This window comes from Aplysia californica, unplaced genomic scaffold (genome assembly GCF_000002075.1).
Source record: "Aplysia californica isolate F4 #8 unplaced genomic scaffold, AplCal3.0 scaffold00270, whole genome shotgun sequence".
NCBI classification, from domain to species: domain Eukaryota; kingdom Metazoa; phylum Mollusca; class Gastropoda; order Aplysiida; family Aplysiidae; genus Aplysia; species Aplysia californica.
The window spans coordinates 686,518-708,266 of record NW_004797540.1 but is presented as its reverse complement, the minus strand read 5'-3'; the positions used below and the strand labels follow the sequence as shown (position 1 = coordinate 708,266).

The 21,749-nt window shown below is 41.5% G+C and overlaps 1 protein-coding gene across 1 annotated transcript in view; it reads left to right on the top strand.

The window, feature by feature from the left end:
- Positions 1-16,014, top strand: part of LOC101846432 (protein brambleberry) — an 18,230-nt gene extending 2,216 nt beyond the window's left edge. Inside the window, exons 2-12 of the mRNA XM_005101104.3 lie at positions 3,568-3,696; positions 5,639-5,699; positions 6,730-6,854; positions 8,162-8,384; positions 9,593-9,709; positions 11,073-11,252; positions 11,635-11,841; positions 12,586-12,750; positions 13,612-13,832; positions 14,710-14,810; positions 15,481-16,014. Coding sequence (XP_005101161.1) covers positions 3,568-3,696; positions 5,639-5,699; positions 6,730-6,854; positions 8,162-8,384; positions 9,593-9,709; positions 11,073-11,252; positions 11,635-11,841; positions 12,586-12,750; positions 13,612-13,832; positions 14,710-14,810; positions 15,481-15,601 — 1,650 coding nt within the window. The 3' untranslated portion in view covers positions 15,602-16,014. The remainder of the gene's footprint in view (positions 1-3,567; positions 3,697-5,638; positions 5,700-6,729; positions 6,855-8,161; positions 8,385-9,592; positions 9,710-11,072; positions 11,253-11,634; positions 11,842-12,585; positions 12,751-13,611; positions 13,833-14,709; positions 14,811-15,480) is intronic.
- Positions 16,015-21,749: the final 5,735 nt, after the last annotated feature.

Sequence of the window (21,749 nt, the reverse complement as noted above, 5' to 3'; positions counted from 1 at the left end):
TCACGAGTCACAGGAAGTCGGAGGTGATGTCATGCTGGTCAAGAATCAGAGTCCGAATAACATTTTTTCATATTCGGACTCGAGTCCGAATAATCACTTCGATAGTAATGACACAGTAGTCTCCACCTGAGCCTGAGATCCTACCACCATCTATGATCTCGGTTCACTATTTAGTTTGTTTTGTCTGCTGGACACAAATTGGACTCCATTTATGTTGCAAATCATAGCCTGCAAACTACATTCAGGTTGCCATGAACGAAGCCTGCAAACTACATTCAGGTTGCCATGAACGAAGCCTGCAAACTACATTCAGGTTGCCATGAACGAAGCCTGCGAACTAGATCTAGATAGATCTACATTCATGCATGGCGGATCTACATTCATGGCGCTGTGAACGTAGTCACTGCGTTTTTTCTAAAATCAGCTCGCCAATAAGTTTTATGCCTCTTCATAATTTACAGAGAACACAAACCCAAGCAGGCACAGCAGATCAATCGAGGGTGAAAATCTGTGATAATTGAACTGCCCATTGCGTCACAGATCAGCCACTCTCATGAATGTGATCACATTGCTACCCCAGACGGGTTTGTTTTCCCCAAACATCGCACTCATGTCTGAACTCTGCGCGTAAACTTATACATGACCTGTCAGCCCTGGGTAGGTAAGGCCTACAAGTTTGCTCCAGGTGAGATCACATCGAACCCAACTCTTCCCTAATCAATGCACTCAGCAATTGTCTCTACTCCCAAATTTACAAAAAAGGCTAAATTCTAATTGGTGTGTAATGTAAAAGGTGGGAGTACTCGGTGAAAGATGGAAAGCTTTAAATTTTGGACAGGTCAAATGTAAAGGGGAGGAGCAGCTGGATTTATTTTAAGCGTAGATCTTAGAGTTATGATAGGATTTGTGGATTGAAAATGGCATACTTTTCACCACTGTGTTTGGTCATCAAGGTTGACCACTCTTTGCTTGCCATAAGTCATAGACCCACCCACGGGTCATGTCAGTTCATTTTAGAGGAAAGGGAGACCATTTTACCGGTTGTGGGCCTGAACATTCATGGGTCACTGTGGATTCCTCACCTGGTGTGTTGGCTAAGATCATGTTAGCCTAAAATCCCACATTTTTTCTTGCTCCCGTCTCAGGGATATTAGACAAAGACCTCTGTATAATGTAATAGTTGATATTAGTGAAGTAGTAGTCTACCAGTTCTACCAGCAAATGGCTATTTTCCAGAAGTGATAGTGAAGCTTTAGAGTCAGATTTGGTTTGACATCATACGGGTAGTAAACTTCATCCTCTGGTTTCCCTTGTCATTATAATTTATAATTATTGCTTGTTTTCTATTTTCTGTAATTCTGTTCTGTTGCTGTCATTTTACTTGTACTCAAAACTCACTAAAAATTAAAAAGGTACATTTTTTATTTTCACTGCTTTGGGGATCAAACTAGTATTTTTTGCTGCAGGTCAGACATATAGGCGGGGGGCTCTCATGGTCCAGAGGATGGTATTTGCCTCACATTCAATAGGTCCCGGGTTTGAAACCTGACAGTGCCAAAAAATTTTCCCCTCTAAAATTTTTCTCTTTCACCGTCTCCTTTCCTACTCTCTAACAATGTTCTGTTTTCTGCTTTCATCTCCACTTTCGTCCCCCCCCCTCCCCTTTTCCCTTTGCCCTCTCCTTTGGGCTCCTGACTCTTTCTGCATTCTTTCTACTGCTATGCCTTGGTTCCTTCTTATTGCTGTCTTTCAGCCACACCCCTGATCTTCTGGTAGGTAAGATCAAACATCTAGCCTTCTCAGATAAGGGTGAAAATTCTTGAAGGTCCAGTGTGCAAGTTAAACATGTGTACCTTTAAGATCCCTTGGGGGTAATAAAATCGAAAGGAGTAGGCTTCGCCACCACCGGCGCCAAATTAAAAAATCCTACCAGCTACCAAACTGAAAATGTTTAATGTGTCCCGCGCGCTCATATGACTGTATTCAGTTGCAAGCACTGTAAAACACTTACCAAAACAAAAAAGACATAGCCACTAAGACTGTCGCAAATCAATTATTTAAGAAAATTTCAAACCTAGCTGCAAAACATCAAATTATGGGTTAAATTCCCCAGATTTTTTTCAACTTCAGGAGGACACGCCCCCTTAACCACCCCCCAATTAGTTCAAAATGTGGAACCGGAAATTAACTTACGTTATTAGGCTTGTTGGGATATAGCTCGATGAAAAACTATCAAATATTTTTTACAGTACTATTAATTTATGGCGGAGATGAAGACGATATTCGTGTTCAGAGCATCAATGCTTATGGACACCTAGCTGCTAAGTGTGAGACGGGAGTGAAGGTAAAAGAATACCACCACAAACAGATTCTATAGATATATTTTATTTTCAGCCTTCGAATATTTTACCCTGTGTGACTACTACAATCGGTCTCAAGGGGGTGAACCATGTTTGTTTTGGTCAACAGCGTCTCTTCTGGCAATGCCAATGTCAGTATAGAGATCAGTCACGCTGGGTAGTGAAGTTACGTAGAAAATAAAGCACACACATATTTTATATATATATATATATAGGCTCAGATGAGGATTTCAAACGAATCTTTAAATATGTGTGTCACGACGTGGTGGAATCAGGCTCTTGTCTATTTTTGGGTATATGGGGTTATTTTTTGGTATCATCTTAAAGCCTGTTCATGAGCTTTCCTTTTGATGAAAAAATTATCCATCTGTGTTATAAATAGAAGTCGAAATACATGTATTTGCTATTGAACAAGGTCAGGGTCGCCTGGTTTCAGAGATAAAATTAGCGAGAGAATGGCTGCCAAAGTTTTATAACTTCCATAGCCTTCTTGGAAACTGAAAATTTATTATTTTTTGTGCCTTTAATCAGTGTTTTTCAGTGAGATCCTCACGGAATTGTTTTTTAAATGGACTACTTTATAGATGCTGAGCCAAAAAAGATTAGAAAATGAGAAAAAAATTGCCCATTGGCCAAAAAAATGCCTATTTCTTTGATTTCATTTTTTTGACGAGCGCTTGATATCACCACAACGCCTCACATAGATATGATAGTCAGAGTATAGTGAAATGTTCTCCGGGTCTGGGATATCTGACGGTTGAATCTGACTGCAGTACCCAAATCTACCAAGTTGAATAAAACTTCGTCTGGAAAATTGCTTTCAGGCTTAATGCTAGGCATTTAAATACTGGGGCTTAAAGCCTTGTCGGTAAGTTTTTATTTTCACACCCGGCGGCAGATGCACTGCTAATGAGGTCTAAATGACTGACTGTATAGTTGGCTGCAGAACACGACATACGGCCTCATTAATTTAATTAAAACCGTTGCAGACTCAATTGTTTTCACAAAAATCTCAACTCTTTGTAAAATGTCAAATAATAGTGAGATACACGGGGGGGGGGGGGGGGGGGGGGGCTTTGGTGCATATATATTAGGACATTTGAGCGTATAGTACATTAAGGGCATTTGAGTGTATGATGCATAAAAGGGCATTTGCACTTTTCAACTGCCAGTTGATTCTGACTGTTTTTTCTCCTTGTCTTTTCAGGTGATTTACAGCTTAAAGACAAAATGTGGAGAGCTGTCAGAAGAAGAGCTGGGGAAACTGTCGGTGCAGCTGCTCAACTGTCAGTCCGAGGTGGAGGACAGGACTGTGTTCCCGTGCACGGCCTCTATGGTGAGTCCTTGTGGTACTGTCACTGTGGTACTGTCACTGACACTGTGATACTGACACTGACACTTTGAGTGACACTGACACTGTGGTACTGACACTTTGAGTGGCACTGACACTGTGCTACTGACACTGACACTGTGCTACTGACACTGACACTGACACTTTGAGTAGGTGGTTGGCGGGTGCTCTAGTGTGGTTTGCTTCTTCTTTACTATCAAACATTTATCGTCCTTATATCTCCCCTCCTTCTTTTTTGTGTTTGTTACTCTCTTGTAACACCTCTAATCTTTGCATTGATAGTCGAAGCAGATTTTGTGCTGTTGAAGCTAGAGAGGTGAGCAGAGTAAATCTTAATACCCTGTAAGGACTTCTCCGTTGACATCCACCCCTTGGCGCTCATATGACCTTACGATGCAGTTGCGAGCGCCGTAAAACCTCTACTAAAACAAAATACAAAACATTCTTCTGCATTTATATGACCTTATTGTGTTACAAGTGCCGTAAAACTCTTACTAAAACTGACACGGTGACACTGACACTGACAGTAGGCTGTTGGCAACGGGGCGGGGCGGAAACACCCTCCCTCCCCCCCACCTCACAGTGTGAGCTCCCAGTGTGAGCTCCCAGTGTTGTCAGCAGCGTAACACCTGTGTGTGTGTGTGTGTCTGTGTGTGTGTGTGTGTGTGTACGTGTGTGTGTGTGTGAGACAGTCTCTTGGGTTGTCTCTTTTGTTGTGTTAATGAGTCGTGTTTTGTCAGTGTGTGCAGTGGTGAGGGCTGTTACCAAGTGAAATGGGATAGATTTAGTTCTTTTTTTTTGTGGTTAAAAATTGAAAACGTTTTCCGTATATCATTATAATTAATCATTATTATGACTGAAATGAAACGTTAGGATCCAGTCAGTTTTTTGTGGGGTTTTTTTAGTTAACAGTAACAGATGCTGCTTTGAAAGATGCAAAGGTTGTCCCAAAGTCACAACGTGGGTGGTTGGCGAGTGCTCTGGTGTAGTTTGCTTCTTCTTTCCCGTCAAACATCTATGGTCCTTATCTCTCCTTCTTCTTTTTTGTTTGTTTGTTAATGTCTTGTAACACCTCTAGTCTTCGGGACTTATTTGACCTTATTGTGTTGCAAGTGCTGTAAAACACTAAAACTTTTTAAAATGGAGATAGGACAAGAAAGCTGTGAGATCGCGACTTGTCACCCGAGTTTTGTATATGTACTACTATTACACTGTCCGAGATGTTGACCTGTCTAAGACAACAAGTGCTATTCTCCTTGACAATGGGTGGTCATCTTGGACAATTTTGATTGTAATTGTAGTTGATAAAGGATAAAATAAAGATTAAATGGTTTATTACTACTATTCTCAGTAAATATCATCCACTCCATTCTTAATTACTCATGGAGTTGTTCTTCCTATTTTACTTCTCATTTTTGGGTGGTTGGTGGGTGCTCTGGTGTGGCTTGCTCCTTCTTTGCTATCAAACATCTATCATCCCTATCTGTCTGCCTTCTTTTTTGTGTTTGTTACTCTCTTGCAACACCACTAATATTCGTCACTTGTATGACCTTATTGTGTTGCAAGTGCCGTAAAACTTACTGAAACTAACACTTTTCATTCCATTATATATGTTTCATCTTTCACAGGATTCTCTGTGTTCTTCTAGAGTCCAGCCCTTGATTCTTTGTCAAAGAAAAGAATTTGTCCCTGTTTTTGTTTTTTATGTGGCATTTGTTCATCTTTATGCCTGACTTTCACGTTTGGCATCCACTTCATTCTCATGATGAGGCTGTTTTTTGTGTGTGAAGGGTTTGAGGGTTTTTAGTTCGGGGGGGGGGGGGGGGGGGGGGAAGAAAGTGTTGTTTATCAGCTATTTTTGACTGTATATAATTTATTTATGCCTTGTGGTAAGTGAACCTTTCTTTTCCTTTTTATTGTTTCAAAGAGCCTGGCTGACTGTACTAAGTCAATGGATGGGACGACTTGGAACAGTTATCAAATTGTTGGTAAGTCATCAACTTTTTACCGCGGGTGGTTAGAGGGCGCCACTGGTAGGTCCTACTTCTTTACTGTACCTCTGATTCTGTTTGTCTGTCTTACTTTTTCCCAGCGCTAAATGACCATCATTTTGTCGATGTGCCTCTCTTTAATCAAACAAATAAACAAACTTTGTGGGTGGTTGGCGGGTGCTCTGGTGTGGTTTGCTTCTTATTTCCTATCTATTTAACATCTATTGTCCTTATGTCCCCTCCTTCTTTTTTATGTTTGTTACTCTCTTGTAACACCTCTAATCAAATCTTTCGGCGCTCATATGACCATTTAAGGCATTTGCGAGCGCCGTAAGACCTCTACTAAAACTAAAAAGGGGGGACATTAACATGTTCTTATGCACAGTAGAATTGTAAATGGGCTGATTTATCAATGCCATGCTCATAACTGTGCTGGCTGGACTACAACAGGGAACTGCTGCTTTTTCTTTCCTCATCCTTACTATCGTCATTTTGCATCTAGTACTTCTTTTTATGTTTGTCACTCTCTTTTGACCTGCTATTTCGGGGGTGCCTTGATAGTCAAAGCAGACTTTGTGCTGTTGAAGCTACAGAGGTGAGCTGAGTAAGTCTGATTCCCTGTAAGGACTTCTCTGTTGACATCCAACCCTTGGCGCTCATATGACCTCATGCAGTTGTGAGCGACGTAAAAACTCCACTAAAACTAAAAGAAGAACTAATGTATTTTTACTGTTAATGTGCACAGGTGTTGTGTAAGTAACTGAATCGCTACACTCCCCCCCCCCCCCTACCCACACCTCACTAAAGATCTCTTAGCTTCAGGGGATATTTTATTTTTATCAGATATTGTCGATCAAAAGGGACATTTCTATCAAACATCTGTCGTCCTTATCTCTCCTCCTTCTTTTTTGTGTTTGTTACTCTCTTGTAATACCTCTAATCTTCGGCACTTATATGACCATATTGTGTTGCAACTGCTGTAAAACTCATACTAAAACAAAAAGGTACCCCCACCCCCGTCTTTCAGGTAACCGAGCCAGGGCCATGTGTTACGCGACACAGCAGGTTCAGTTTCGCCGGCTGACAGAGCAGACTGTGAACAGGCTTCTTGGGGCCACCTCAGAACAAGTCAAGTCCTTGAACGAACTTAAGGTAGGTGCGAACTTAGGGTAGGTGCGTGGTTGGGTTCACTCTTTGAGCTGCTGCAGCTACCTTCATTACTCCCTGTGGATAAATTTGGCTTAGAGTGGCAAGAACAATACATGTTGCTGTTGTTGTTTTCAAATCCCTGTAGCTGCGAGCATTTCGCTCTTGACAGCACAATGCCTCCCTCAAGTAACCACATGTCCTCGTCATCTGGTCAACGCCAGAGTGGAGCAGGCTTTGTAAGTCTGTAGGTGTGTGTAGGAGCTTGCGTCGAAGAACTGCCAGGTTTAGGCAGTGAAGGAGAAGATGTTCAACGGTCTCCTCGTGGTAGTCACTTCACTGTGTCACAAAGAACAATGCATAAATAATAGTTCATCAACTTGTAGTACATGCTATCACTCAAAGACAGACTGGCAATTACTGGTCGCCTTTAGCAGAAAGTGAAAGTAGCCGTTTCTTTGAAGAAATCACTTCCAGTGAGAAAGGTTATATTATTTACAGAAACATACCCCTTGAATCTCTATCAAACTGGGGGGGGGGGGTTGCTTTTGTAAAAGAAAGCTGTGAAGGTCCCTTGTGTAACTCTGAGTTTTGTTTGCAAGAGGATATTGATGGGTCATTGTTAGGGGTTGTGGCAATGTTGGTATATCTGTTTGGTGGAATGGACACAAGGCTGAAGGCTTTTCTCAATCCCAGACATTTCTTTTTATTACCTCTTACTAGTTGTAGGCCTATTTCTGTTTTGTTGCAGCAAATGTTGTAGAACATGTGCATTCCTTAGAATTTTGTTCATGAAAATGATAGGTTTAAAACGGCAAGCTATTATTACCCACCGATACGTTTAGAACGGACCAAAGATTTTATATATATATGAGGATACAGTCAGTACCCCAGGCAAACAAATATTTATTATATTTGAGGAAAACAAGAAAGGGCAAATGCAGTTTCTAGTTAGTAGATGGGTCAACTTCAGAAAGGTTACTGTAGTTGTGTTGGTAAACGTGATTTTTTTCACAACTGCAATCGGGCGTGTTTAACACTTTGCAGTCGCACAGCCAGCAGTACAAAATACCCCATCTGGTCTCCCAGACAGGAGAGTGACTGCAACAGACTTCTCGGGCCTGGCGCAGAAGTGGGCCAGGTGATCGGAACGGAGAATTTTCACCAAGTGACCGCCAAGTGTTAAGATATAAAATGACAGGACCTCTGGACATTTATCTTTCTCTGTTCTGATGGAACAGCGAGTCACCCAGTTGTAGTACCGAGGGCCTAAAAATAAAACACTGAACTTAATTTTTTGCTCATCTGTTTAGGATGGACAGGACCAGCTGCATTCCTTGACCGCGGAGACGGTGCGGAAACTGTACGAGAGTCAGCAAGACCTTCTGTCCACGCAGCACTCCCTGCGAGACGCGCACCAGGACATCTTCAACCACATCGCCAGCAACGTGAAGGAGATCATGCAGGAGAAAGCTCTCATCGCTTCGGGGAACCGGGAGCTGGCCAGCATGACGGAAAACATTCGAGAAAAGCTGGGTGTGTACTTTGGCCGTTCGTAGTGGTGGTGGGGGTTGTTGTTGCTGTTGTGGTCGTTGTGGTGGTGGTTGGTGGGTGGTTGGCGGGTGCTCTGGTGTGGTTTGCTCCTGCTTTCCAATCAAACAACTATCGTCCTGATCTCTCCTCCTTTTTTATGTTTTTTTCTCTTTGTAACACCTCTTATCTTCGGTACTTATATGACCTAATTGTGTTGCAAGTGCCGTAAAACGTTTACTAAAACAAGATTGTTGTTGTTGTTTTTGTTGTGGGGGTGGTGTTGGTGGTTGTTGTTGTTGTAATGGTGGTTGTTGTTGTTGTGCGTGTTTATGTGTAACTGACTCGATCAGCAAGCCAACCCTTTCGTGGATCCTGGAGAAGAGGGAGGGGCAGCTATGGCATTGTACCGCCTTCGATGATGCCTATTATCCAATCAAGTAACCAAATGTGTGTGGCTGAATGATTTACGAGACAAAGGAGTCAGTTGTTGCGATTGATCATGTCTCTGTTGTGCCAACCCATGACCCACAGTAGAATGCGTTTCTCTCCAGGATCACCACCTGCTGTGGGTAATATGTGAGGCAGTTCAGTCTCACGTTGTCTTTTTAGAACAATTAGCTTGAGCGCTGTGTTCGTGGGTGGTTGGCGGGCACTCTGGTGTGGTTTGCTCCTTCTTTCCTAACAATGATCCATCGTCTTTATCTTCCCTCCTTCTTTTTTTTGTGTTTGTTACTCTCTTGTAACACCTCTAATCTTTGGCATTTTTATGACCTTATTGTGTTGCAAGTGCCGTAAAACACTTACTAAAACTAAACTAAAACGAACCCTGTGATCTGTTCAAAGTTTTATCACAGGGTTATTTTTTCCTTCTCTGTATTTTTAGGGATACACCTGTTTTTGTCTGTGTACTGTGTCAGTGATATAACTCTTCTGGAATATTCTGCTCATTCTTTTTTTCCTAATATCTATCATTTTTATCTCTCCTCCTTATTATTCATGCTGTAAAACTCTTACTACAACAAAAAATGTTCCTCATCGGCTTTAGATTAATGAGACAGTGTCAGGCTGGGCATTGAAGTGTCCAGTCCTTAAAATGAGAAAGTTAAAGCCACTTACTTTTACAGGGTGTAACAACACCAACAAAAGTTTTTTCTTGTGTGTGTGTGGAATATATAACATTTTTGATTTCTCTATCTTTTTTTCCCCACCAGAGCTCACAGCCGAGCAGATCAAACAAAGGGAGAGCAGCGAGCATAAAAAACATGAAAGAATCCTCAAAGATCTGAAGGACATTCAAGACAACACGGAGGCCTCCGTCAGAAAACTAGGTGAGTCGATGTCGTTCAACACTTTGCCGCCTCGTCTCGCCGATTGGCGATATTTACCGCCCAGTTGGTGTTTTGGATTTTCCCCGAAATATGATGGCAAAGTGTGAAAAAACTTTAGATCTCTGAACTGTTATTACCTAAAGCAGAGACAGAAACCTGTTTGAACTATGAGATGTAAATGATCGTAATTAAAACAGTGAAAGCTTTTTTTTTTTCAGTATATATATATATATATATATATATATATATATATATATATGTGTGTATATAGATAGATAGATAGATAGATAGATAGATAGATAGATAGATAGATAGATAGATAGATAGATAGATAGATAGATAGATAGATAGATAGATCGTGTGTATAAGATAATGTAAAGACGGGGGAACTTGGTCAGAGATGGAAAGCTATACATTTTCGACTTGTAAAGGGGAGGAGCAAACTGGATAATCGTAGATCATGAGACTCACGATAGGATAATATTATGTGAAAATGTCATATCTCATGCCGCTGTGATTGGTCATCAAGGTTGACCACTCTTTGCTTGCCATCATAAGTCATAAACCCACCCAGGGGTCACCTCAGTTCGTTTTAGAGGAAAGGGGGACCATTTATCCGGTTGTGGGCCTGAACATGAATCACAGTGGGTTCTCCCCTTGGTGGGTCGGCTAAGATCCTGTTCACCTGGATCCTGCATTTTCCTTGCTCCCGAGCACAGGAATCTTAGGCAGAGACTACTGTATAATAATTAATTATTATTATGATTATGATCATTACCATGAGGACGTTTGTGTGTTGTGCAGACTGCAACCTGCAGAGCCTGCTGTATTATTATTATTATTATTATTATTATTATTATTATTATTATTATTATTACTACCATTATCATTATCATTAGGACGTTTGTGTGTGTTGTGCAGACTGCAACCTGTAGAGACTGCTGTATTTGTAATGAGATGATAAGTGCTATCTAATCCTAGATTCTACTCCGTAGTCTATCTACGTTGTTTTCAATACTCACTGTTTCAAGGGGGAACGGTGTCAACCCACCAGTAGCGTCGATCCCTGCTCAGCTTAGATTTAAGTCGTAGCTCGGAAGGCCGTTTCAACCTTCGCGTCTGTTTATATACCCCCCGTGCTCCCTTATTCCCCTACACTCACTAGGCTACACTGAGTTGTTCATTTATTTCACGTGCTTCTGGCTTGTCTGGTAATGACAGCGAATTAGACCACAGTATTATTATTATTATTATAATTATTATTATTACTATCATTATTATTATTATCATTATTATTATTATCATTATTATTATTATTATTACCATTATCATTATCATGCCGACGTTTGTGTATGTTGTGCAGACAACAACCTGCAGCGACTGCTGGGCAAGTACGAGGAGCTGGACTCTCAGTACGGGGGGCTGGCCGAGAACCTGAGCAAGATGAACGGAACAATCACGTACCTCATGGCCTCCGTGACCTACATGCAGAAACACCTGGACGACCGCATCAACTGGATCTCACAGCTTCTCGACGGTGCTGGTATGTTGGGGTCGTCGTTTAGCCAATTACTTTTTTTTTTTTTTAATCGCGTGTCTCAATAATCCCCCGGGGCGGTGCTACTGACTGAAGTCTGTAGGCCGTTCCCAAAGGGGGGATAATAACATGTTCATATGCACAGTAGAATTGTAAATGGGCTTGAAAACCCACACAGAAACGTGTTTTTAAATAGACATAAAAAGTGCTGAGCTAAAAATATAAATTCGGGGGAAAAAACCCAAAAAACCCCAACGTCCAGAAAAATGCCTATTTCTCTGATATATTTATTTTGAAGAGCGCCTGATTTCACCACGCTGCCTCACACATATAAACATTTCTCTCTTCCGCTCCCCTCTGCCCCTCCCTGCCCTGCCCCACCCCTCAGACGACAAGCTATCAGCCATGTCGTGCTGCCTGCTGCACATCGCCTACTTCTTCCTGCTGGCCGTGACTGCCACGTTCCTGCAGGTGTCGCTGCCGGTGCGTCTGGCCATGATGGTGGTCATCGTGGGCAACGTGGCCGCCGAGCTCAACTACGACCACAGCCTGGACTTTGCCGGGCTCACCGTGTTCCTGTGTACCTTGTACTTTGGTGGGTTCTCTTCGCCATGGAATGATGATTGCCATCATCATCATCTTCGTCATCATCATCATCATCGTCTTTATCATCATCATCATCGTCTTTATCATCATCATCATCAACATCATCATCATCATCATCTTCGTCATCATCATCATCATCGTCTTTATCATCATCATCATCGTCCCTATCATCATCATCATCATCATCAACATCATCAACATCATCATCGTCATCATTATCCGTATCATCATCATCATCATCATCATCATAGTCTTTATCATCATCATCATCTTTTCATCGTCATCATCATCATTATCATTATCATCATCATCATCATCATCATTATCAGTATCATCATCATCATCATTGTTTGATAAGCAGAGTAGGAGGGAGAGTCATGTTTGAATTTCAGACGAAATAACATAACAATATAAAAAGATAAAAATTTGTTGAATAGACGCAGCTCAACGTTTCGCCTCTTGGGCTTCCTCATCATAATCATTATCTTCTTTATCATCATTGTCATCTTCATCATCATCATCACCATCATCGTCATCACCATCATCATCTTCTTTATCATTATCATCATCCTCATCATCAACATTGCCTGTGTGCTACTCTCTAGTAACATCTCTAATCTTTGGCAGTTCTATGACCTTACTGTGTTGCAAGCGCCATAAAACTCTCACTAAATCTGAACTGAAACTTGCTCAAACACAACAGTCATAACCGTATGCTGTGTTTCCTCTGCAGGTTTCAAACTGGTTGTATACTCCGGCAGACGATTTGACCGGACGAGACGCTATTTCTCTCACTCTCAGGGAGGGACCCCACAACGAGGGAGCGCTACTGGGAGTCCGTTGTCTTCTGACGAAATGAGAACTCTGCTAGATCTGCTTCAGCGGTTCTCGCGAGGAGGTAAACGGACTCGCCCTGTCTCCACAGACATGTCGGGGTGGAACTGACAAGGGAATCTTAAGCGAAACTGGCGTCTGTGGTGGTGTAACAGTTAGGCTCTTGGCTGCTGCCAGCGAAAGACAGGAGTTTGATTCCTGAGACTGAATGTGTGTTGTGGTCGTGTATCTCTCTCTCTCTCTGTCTGCTAGGACGTTCTAGCCGACTCCTTATAAATTGGCTCTGGAAGGCAGGGTTGAGCTGCCCCCTCTCCTAAATGAACCAAATGGTGTGTGTATAGGGGGGGGGGGGGTAGAATCAGCTAGGTAGTGAAGGATGAGTGGGTGGTGGGGAGGGGGGGGGGGGGGTTAAGACTGTTAATACAGACTTTGCCACTTACTTCAATCAACTCAAACAGATTTGGTTTTTTTCAAGTTGTTATTCTCTTTTTTTTTTCTCACCAGACTTCGGATGTGCGATGTGCTCTCCCACTTCGTTTCTCTCTCTTGTCTCAATTTTTGCCCCGAAACTAGCTGATTTAGCTCAATATGGCATTTCAGTTTTTCGTTTTTGGTCTGGAAGTTGCACAGAACCGTTGCATATTTAGTTTCAGACCTACACATTTTTCATGAGATAATTGTTTAGATCAGTGATTGTCTACCTGGACTGTATCATCCACAAATGGACGCTTTGGTAATTTCAGTGGGCGATAGAATCATCTGGGTTGTGAAAGGTGGGTGGGTGATGGGGGGGTCTGGGTTATTTATTCTTCATCTGGAAATACTTGTAGTTTATGTGATATAAAAATGTTAGCCTCATAAATGTCTCGAAAGTTGACACTGGCTATGGAAAGGTTGGTAAGCACTCATGTAGAATGACGTTTAGTTTCAGGACACCTGAACGCCTCATACGCTCCGACTGCCAACGGCACGGCCCTGAGAGACACCAGCATAGGTCCGTCCCGACACAACGTGGGTCCGTCGAGACACGACGACCGACACAGCGACGGACACAGTGACAGTGGCGATGAGCCGGTCACACCCCCAGCGACGTACGCCTCGTTTTTAAACAGCAGCAGCCGTTTGCTAGACGCTAGTCGGACAGAGGTGAGTGGCTGGCCTGAAGCTCTGGTTGGGGCGTTGTGTAGTCTACCACGAGCTAGTGCATATGTGTCACGACTCGTTGGAGTCAGGTGCTCGTCAATTTTTGGGGATATGAAGTTATTGGTATAATCTTATGGCCTTTTGATTTGCCTTGCATATGGTGAAAGATTTACCCGTCTATTCTAAATACAAGTCGAGTTATGGCACTCATATAACCTAATGCAGTTGCGAGCTCCGTAAAACCTCTACTAAAACTAAAACTAACACAAGTCGAGTTATTTGAGTTAAAAGGAGGTAGGGGTCGCCTGGTAGCAGAGGTATAATTATTGAGAAAATGGCCGCAAATTTTGGCAACTGCCGAAGCTTGGGAGACCTTGGAAATGACAAATTGACATGTTTGGCCCTGTTGATCAATCAATGTTCTTCGCGAAAATCGACACGGAAATGTGTTTGTAAATTTACATATTTGATAAAAACTGCCCCACTGGTTGGAAAATGCCATTTTCTGCGATTTCTTTATTTTGACGAGCGCCTGATTTCACCAAGCTGCCTCACATATTTATATTATTTATGTTTGTGATCATTACAAGCAGCTTGCTACATTTCTGTTACTTTGCTCTTTTTATCATGCCAACTTACTGCTATAGTGAGCAAGCTTATAAATAACTTCTCATCCTACTAAGATGTTAACAGTCATCATCGGTTCATGATGGACCAACTGGTGTTGTAGTTGTTATTATTATTATTGTTATTTGATTCCCTGTAAGGACTTCTCTGTTGACATCCATCCCTTGGCACTCATATGACCTTATGAAGTTACGAGCACCATAAAACCTCTACCAAAACAAGCAAACAAATTATTTCTTCCCCCCCCCCCCAGTTGCCCACTCCACCAAGGAGGACTGTCCTTGACCCACTTATCACAGGTCGTGGTTCAAGGTCGTCGTCCCGGGCGTCTACCCCAGTGCCAAGGGACTCAAGGTTTGTACAACTTCCGTTTGGTGGTGAACAATATAACTGGTGTTGTCTGGGTGTGTGTGGATGTGTGAGTGTGTTTGTGTATGTGTGTGAGTGTTTGTGTATGTGTGTGAGTGTTTGTGTATGTGTTTGTGTGTATGATGTGTGTCTGTGTGTGTATGATGTGTGTATGTGTGTGTCTGTTTGTGTGTGTGAGTGTGTGTTTGACTTTGAGTGCGTACATGTGTGTGTGTGCATGAGACCCCCCAGGGCAGTGCCACTGACTGAAGTGTCTTTAGGCCATTCCCAAAGGGGGGACATTTCTCGCTCAAGCACAGTAGAATTGTAAATGGGCTGATTCATGTCACGCTCATAACTGTGCCTGATCTACAACAGGGAACTGCTGCTTTTTCTTACCTAATCCTTACTATTGTCACTTTTCCTGTACTTCTTTTGTATGTTTGTCACACTCTTGTGACCCGCTATTTCTGGGGTGCCTTGATAGTCGAAGCAGACTTTGTGCTGGTGAAGCTAGAGAGGTGAGCAGAGTAAGCCTGAATCCCTGTACAGACTTCTGTGTTCACATCCACCCCTTGGCGCTCATATAACCTTCTGCAATTGCGAGCGCCGTAAAAACTCTACTTAAAAGCAAGCTTAACGGAATATGTAAAATAAATGTTCGTGTATTCCCCAGGTCGTCCACTCCGTCCGTCTCCTCTCGCTGTCTCTCCAACACGGTCGCCGGGACTCAGTGCCGTATGCCGGCCGCGGGCGGGTCGGACTTCTGCCGGCGACATAGCCAGAGCCAGAGATAGCGCTCCGATGTATTCGTCCACCCATCGTCAAAGAATCTTTCTCCTCCTTTTAATCAGACCAGACGTCTTTTCAGAAGTTTGTCACAGCTCAAGGACAGCAAAGGAATCAAACGATGTGTTCTCCAAGTTTTGCCGGATATTTTTGTATTGTACTTGAGGTTTTGTTCAGTTGAGACCCCCCTTAGATTTGATCACGGTATGTGAGGCATCCTGGTGAAGTCAGGCGCTCGTCAAAATAATGAAATCCGAGAAATCGGCGTTTTTCCACCAGTTTGACATTTTATATTTTAACTTTTATTTTTTCGCTCAAAATTTTGTATGTCAATTAAGTAATAAATTTCTGTATGGATTTTATGGAAAAACATTGATTAAAGGCACAAAAATGTAATTTTGTCGTTTCCAAGGACTCTTAAGCTATGGAAGTCACCAAACTTTGACGCCTATTTTCTCACTAATTTTACCTCTGAAAGCAGGCGACCCCACCTCTTTCAATCTCAAATATAACAACTTCTTTTCAAGATAAATGGATATTTTTTAAAATCGAAAGCAAGGCCAATGAGATGATACCAAGAACTCCATATGCCTGAAAATTGACGAGCACCTGATTCCACCACACTGTGACACATATCGTTCTTTTCACGTGTATTGTCTCATGTTGCATTTCTTGTACCGTACCTCCTCGACCGTGTGTTCTTTTTTTGACGGTCATGTCTTCCATTGCCTTGATTCACAAGTATGCAGTGTGCAGTCACTAATATTATGATGTCCGTCTTGTCTTGGAAGAATTCTATCATCAGTGAAATGTGTTCTTTATTCAGATTTATATGTTTTGCATAAGAGCCGATCTGTTCCAGATTATGTTGGTGACTTATGGTCCTTTTTTATAGACATGAAATGCTGTGTCATCACCTTATATACAACTCACAGGGACCAAATGTTTACATTAACCTTTATTATTTTATACAAAATTGAAGTTTAGCATTTGAAGAAGAAAAAAGTGCTGCACTTGTCATATATCTTTGTTAGACAGTTTTCCATGAGTCAAAATGATAAAATCCAATGTTGCTATTGGCTTTATGAACATGTAGTGTTCCTAGCGTGTATGTATGATGACATCTCCTACCTTCTGCACTTATATGACCCTAATAATGTTGCAAAGGCTGTAAAACTCTTTTACTAAAACTAATCATTAAGGAGGCTAGGGTTTATGTTGATGTATATTCTGCAGGCTAAGCTAGTCTGGTTTATCGTCAGTGTTGTGTGTAGTGGACTCTGCTGTCCATCGTTTGTTGCGTGGCAGGTAAGATAAACTGATGATGTACCGTCTTCCGTTGTAGCCAAAGACACAGTTGACTGTGAGTGCCAGTGTTTTGTCTCCTGTAATAGTTGGGTGTTTTGCTGTTGCAGGCAGAGAACCAGGGTTTGAATCCTGCGTGGGGAGAATTATTATCAATATTTGGGTCTTTCTACAGGGACGTTGTGCCCCTTTCAGCTCAGGTTGACCCTGACAGGCAGAGTTAAAGCCGTCCAAATTTTGTTGATTGGGGTGTAAAAACTATGTGTTCAAAAACTTTTGTGACAGCTCGTATGTATGTGAGCCTCTCAAGTTCTTCTTTTGTGTTCAGGGGAGAGAAATCCTCGTGTAAAGTTGTCCATTTGTTTTTCAAAGGTTCTTCTCCGCTATAAAGTGACAACAGTGCTGCTGTAAGCTTTTTTCATTTTGGGACCAACATTTTTTATTTGCTAAACAAAAGCCTGATCAGTTGCCCTACTTGTGTGATAAAAAAAAAAACAAGGTGAAACTGTGACTAGTTTTTGAATGAATTAGAATTCAGATTTTGGAATGACTCTATTTTCGAATGATTACGCTGACGAAAAAATGCTCTTTTTCTTGAAACTGCTCTGAAGAAGAAAAGGCATTTTGTCGGTTTACAGCAGAGTGGACGTTGTAAGCACACCGTTCTGCTGGTCTAACACCAGGAGGCAAAGCTTTTCAGGAAAGAGAAACTACTCTGTCAATTCTTTGAACTGTACCACCTATACTATGCCGAAGACCCAGGAAGTTGTCTCACTAACACAGCAATTGCCAATGTTCGGATCAGATGCGGGAACAACTTTACTTTTTACTTACTGTATCTTGTTACTGGCTACATTCTGAGTTTGAATTTCCACAAAATGTTTTCTCGAGCTCTTGTAACTGATACCCAGGATTTAAAAAACTGCAATAATTTTTTTTTTTACTTTTGGCTTATTAATCTGAACAGTTGGCGGATGATGTTCATGTTACATACAGTTAATGTTTGATGTATTTTAGTGTTGTTGTTGCAGGTCTAATTGTTTATTACCTAATCTTTTTCTGTAATTTAATGATAATACATTTATTGTGGATATGAAAGAAACAGGAAATAACAACAACCACAGAAGTCAACAGCATATTTGTAATGATGTCATCCTATATTTGGAGCTGTGATATTCTGAGGGATGACCATTTCTCTGATCTTTTGAAAATGTATCCTGAAAACGGCATCTTTATTATAATACTTTATATTTCATGATTGTATAGTAAGAGATGTGTGGTCTGCTTTGTGTATATCTTTTTAATGTTGTTATTATGTGAATGAAGTATAAATAATGTAAAAGGGGAAAAAAATGTTCATAAAGCCAAAAATGTGATCAGTATGTGCAGAATGAGCGTGTTATGCACAGACAGATTTGTTTGTTTCTCGTACGGTAAAGCGTGGGAAGTTTTTCTCTGGATCGTAGTGTTCCCTTGGCTTTTTTTTGTAGAAGAATGAGCAGCATACGTTGCACTGAGGGTCCCAAGCAGTGTAGACCGAGAGGGTCTAGTCTGCTTGCTGTGCCATGACATAACAGCGTATCTGACAAAATGTCAAGTTTTGTTGTTTCCTTCGTTTGTTGCCCCAGCCTTGCCCTTTTCCTTGACGTGATATTTCGCAATGGTATTTGTCAAAGTGGTCAAGTAAAGCTACGTTTGTGGGTGGTTGGCGGGTGCTCTTTCAAAGTGGTAAAGCCTAAAAGCTACATTATGGTCTGATCTCAGTCCTGTTGTCGATTGCAGAGTAACGCATTTCTGCATGACCAGTTTTGGAAGCATACATATCTGGAGACTTGTCAAATTGAGTTTTTGAAGCTAGAGAGGTGAGCAGAGTAAGTCTGATTCCCTGTAAGGACTTCTCTGCTGACATCTACCCCTTGGCGCTCATATGACCTAATGTCAGTTGTGAGCGCCGTAAAACCTTACTGAAACTAAATCCTCCTGTTGCTGTTGGGGTGGTGGGTCTCTTTGTCGCCCTCTGGCGAAATTTGGTCCTGATCGGGGAATTTCTGTTGTTATGCTGCAGGCAATTTTGTTTTTTTAGTTGCAAGCAAGCTATGGAAGTTGATTTGTTGTGGATTTATTGTTCCGTTCTTCAGGCAGCTGAGTGTAGTATGAATCATTGTTTATGTACATTATATTGTTCTCAGAATTAAGATTTATAATTGGCCGCTTTTAAGGACAAGCGGGCTAACCCAGATTTCGGGGGTTTCCAGAAATCTTGACCTGCACTAAAAGTGGGCATTGACCTACCTATAGGAGAAGTTTAGTTTCATTGGTGTGTATACATGTATTTGTTTGATAATAGAGGAAACTCTCCTTGTATTTTAAAGAAACTGAACAAAAGTTTTCTCAAAACAACATTTTTCGGGATAGCAACCTTGTGCTTAAAAGCGACCTATTAATGGCATACAGCAGATACAGAAGCTGCACATTTTAAGTTGGCACGTACTTCCACTGCTCGGTGTAAGGCTTGGTCATACATCTCCTTTCAAAATTGCATATCACTATCTTAGTGAAGAATTGCATAGTTTTATCTGACATTTTTGGCTGTTTTGAGTTACTAAGACCATGGGGTCAGGAACCAAATGTTCTATCTGCTCTATCAAAATCGCAAGATTATTTGGAGTCGTTATCGAGATATTCAAAGAATTGCATTTGAAAAACCTAACATGTTTGTGAAACTCAAAATTTTTTAGATGTCAAATTTGTCCAAAGCAGGTTAGTGAGCAGATAGAACTTTGTAGTTCTAGAGTAACGATATGTCAGTCTTACACTAAGAAGCACATTGTACGACTTGTCCGGGCTATTTTTGCCTCCGTCTGACGTGTCGCTGACATGTCATGTCACTCAGACTCTCCACAGATTTCTCTCATGTTCTATGTATCGTGTACATTGACAAGTAATTTACATGTACCTACTTTTGTTCCTCCTTGTATGGTAGGTTGGCGGGTGCTGTGGTGTGATTTGCTAGTCTGCTGTGGTTTGCTCCTTCTTTCATATCAATCAAACATTTATGCGTATTGTCCTTATCTCTCCTCCTTTTTTTTTCTGGTGTTTGTTACTCTCTTGTAACACCTAATCTACTGCACTTCTTTGATTTAAATGTGTTTGCAAGTGCTGAAAACCTTATAAAAACAAACAAAAAAACCCCAAAAAGGTTCATAATTTCTCTTGATCAGCGACTAGGGTACATGTATTTGTGTACTCAATGATCAAACACGCTGAATAAACTTGCCTCATGAATGCTATATTATCTCTATCTGGTTGTTTGTTTGATTTGAGAGAAGGCTTGTTGAACTTTACAAGAAGAGTGCAGGGGGAAAACGACTGTAGTCACAACTGGGGAATTGGGAGGGTGCCAAGTTAAAAAAATTGTGGACTCATAACTTTGTTTGACTGGTTGTTTATTGTTAAGTGTAGCTGAATGGGAAATCTAACGACAATAATAAACCCAACAGTTGAACAGAAATATGTATAGAGTTATCAGTTTGAGTCAACAAACGTGCAAAATTGGTACCCTGGCCGATTTTCAGTTTGTGACTACAGTCGTTTTTCCCCCCTGTAGTCTTCACGTGGAAATACCTAATCATATACAGTCAACTACGGATGCGTTGATGTCGTCCGGGAAGTGAAAAGAAACCACCAACTGATCTGAAGTTCAACTCAACTTAATCCTTTGGATCTGTAAAGAAGAAGAGGTGTGGGTGGTTGGCGGGTGCTCTAGTGTGGTTTGCTTCTTCTTTCCTGTCAAACATGTGTCGTCTTTATCTCCCCTCCTTCTTTTTTGTGTTTGTTACTCTCTTGTAACACCTCTAATCTTTGGCACGTATATGACTTTATTGTGTTGCAAGTGCCGCAAAACTCTTACTAAGACGAAACAAAAAAAAAGATCAGCTCATCCATAGTTTTAACTTAACCTTTGGAATAGAATCTGTACAGAAGAAAAGATGCTGGGACTCGAGAAAAAGATCAACTTAACAGGAAATCAACTCAAGCGAGTTCATATTATGTCTGTCCCCGGGGTTTTATGTACCCCGCATAATTTAGCGAAATTTGATAATTTTTTTGCACTATTTCTGATTATTTTCCTTTATCATTCTTTGTTAATTTTAAAATGAACAGAATTTCACATTTTTGGGCTCAGTTTGCATAATTTCTGAATTTTTCTTTTGCATAAAACCGCGGGGACAGATGTACATGAACTGTGGTTGTTTGCCAAAGAAATGGCGTCAAAATGGCCGTCTGACACAATAGTCCGTTCCGCCCATGATTGCTTTTGGTTTTTATTTGGGTTTTTTAAGGGGGGGGGGTAGATCTAAGTGTTTTACGGCGCTCGCAACTGCATAAGGATATATGAGCGCGCGGGACACGTTAATTTAAAACATTTTCAGTTGGTAGGACATTTTCCATTTTGCCAGGGTGGCAGCTGAAGCTTTCTCTTATTGATTTTAGACCGCCAAGGAATCTTTAAGTGTAACGTGCGCAACTTGCACACGGGACCTCCGAGATTTTTTCCCCCTTGTCTGAGAAGGCTAGGTGTAGATCTGTCCTACCAGAAGATCAGGGGTGTGGCAGAAAGACAGCAGTAAGAAGGAGCCAAGGAGAAGCAGTAGAAAGGCTGCAGAAAGAGTCAGGAGCCCAGAGGAGGGGGCAACTCTCTCTCTCTCTCTCTTTCTCTCTCTCTCTCTCTCTCTCTCTCTCTCTCCCTCTCTCTCTCTCTCTCAAATATATTTCTCTCGAACGCGCACACTCACACACACACACACACACAGACACGCACATACTTACACTTACTTGATTTACGAACTA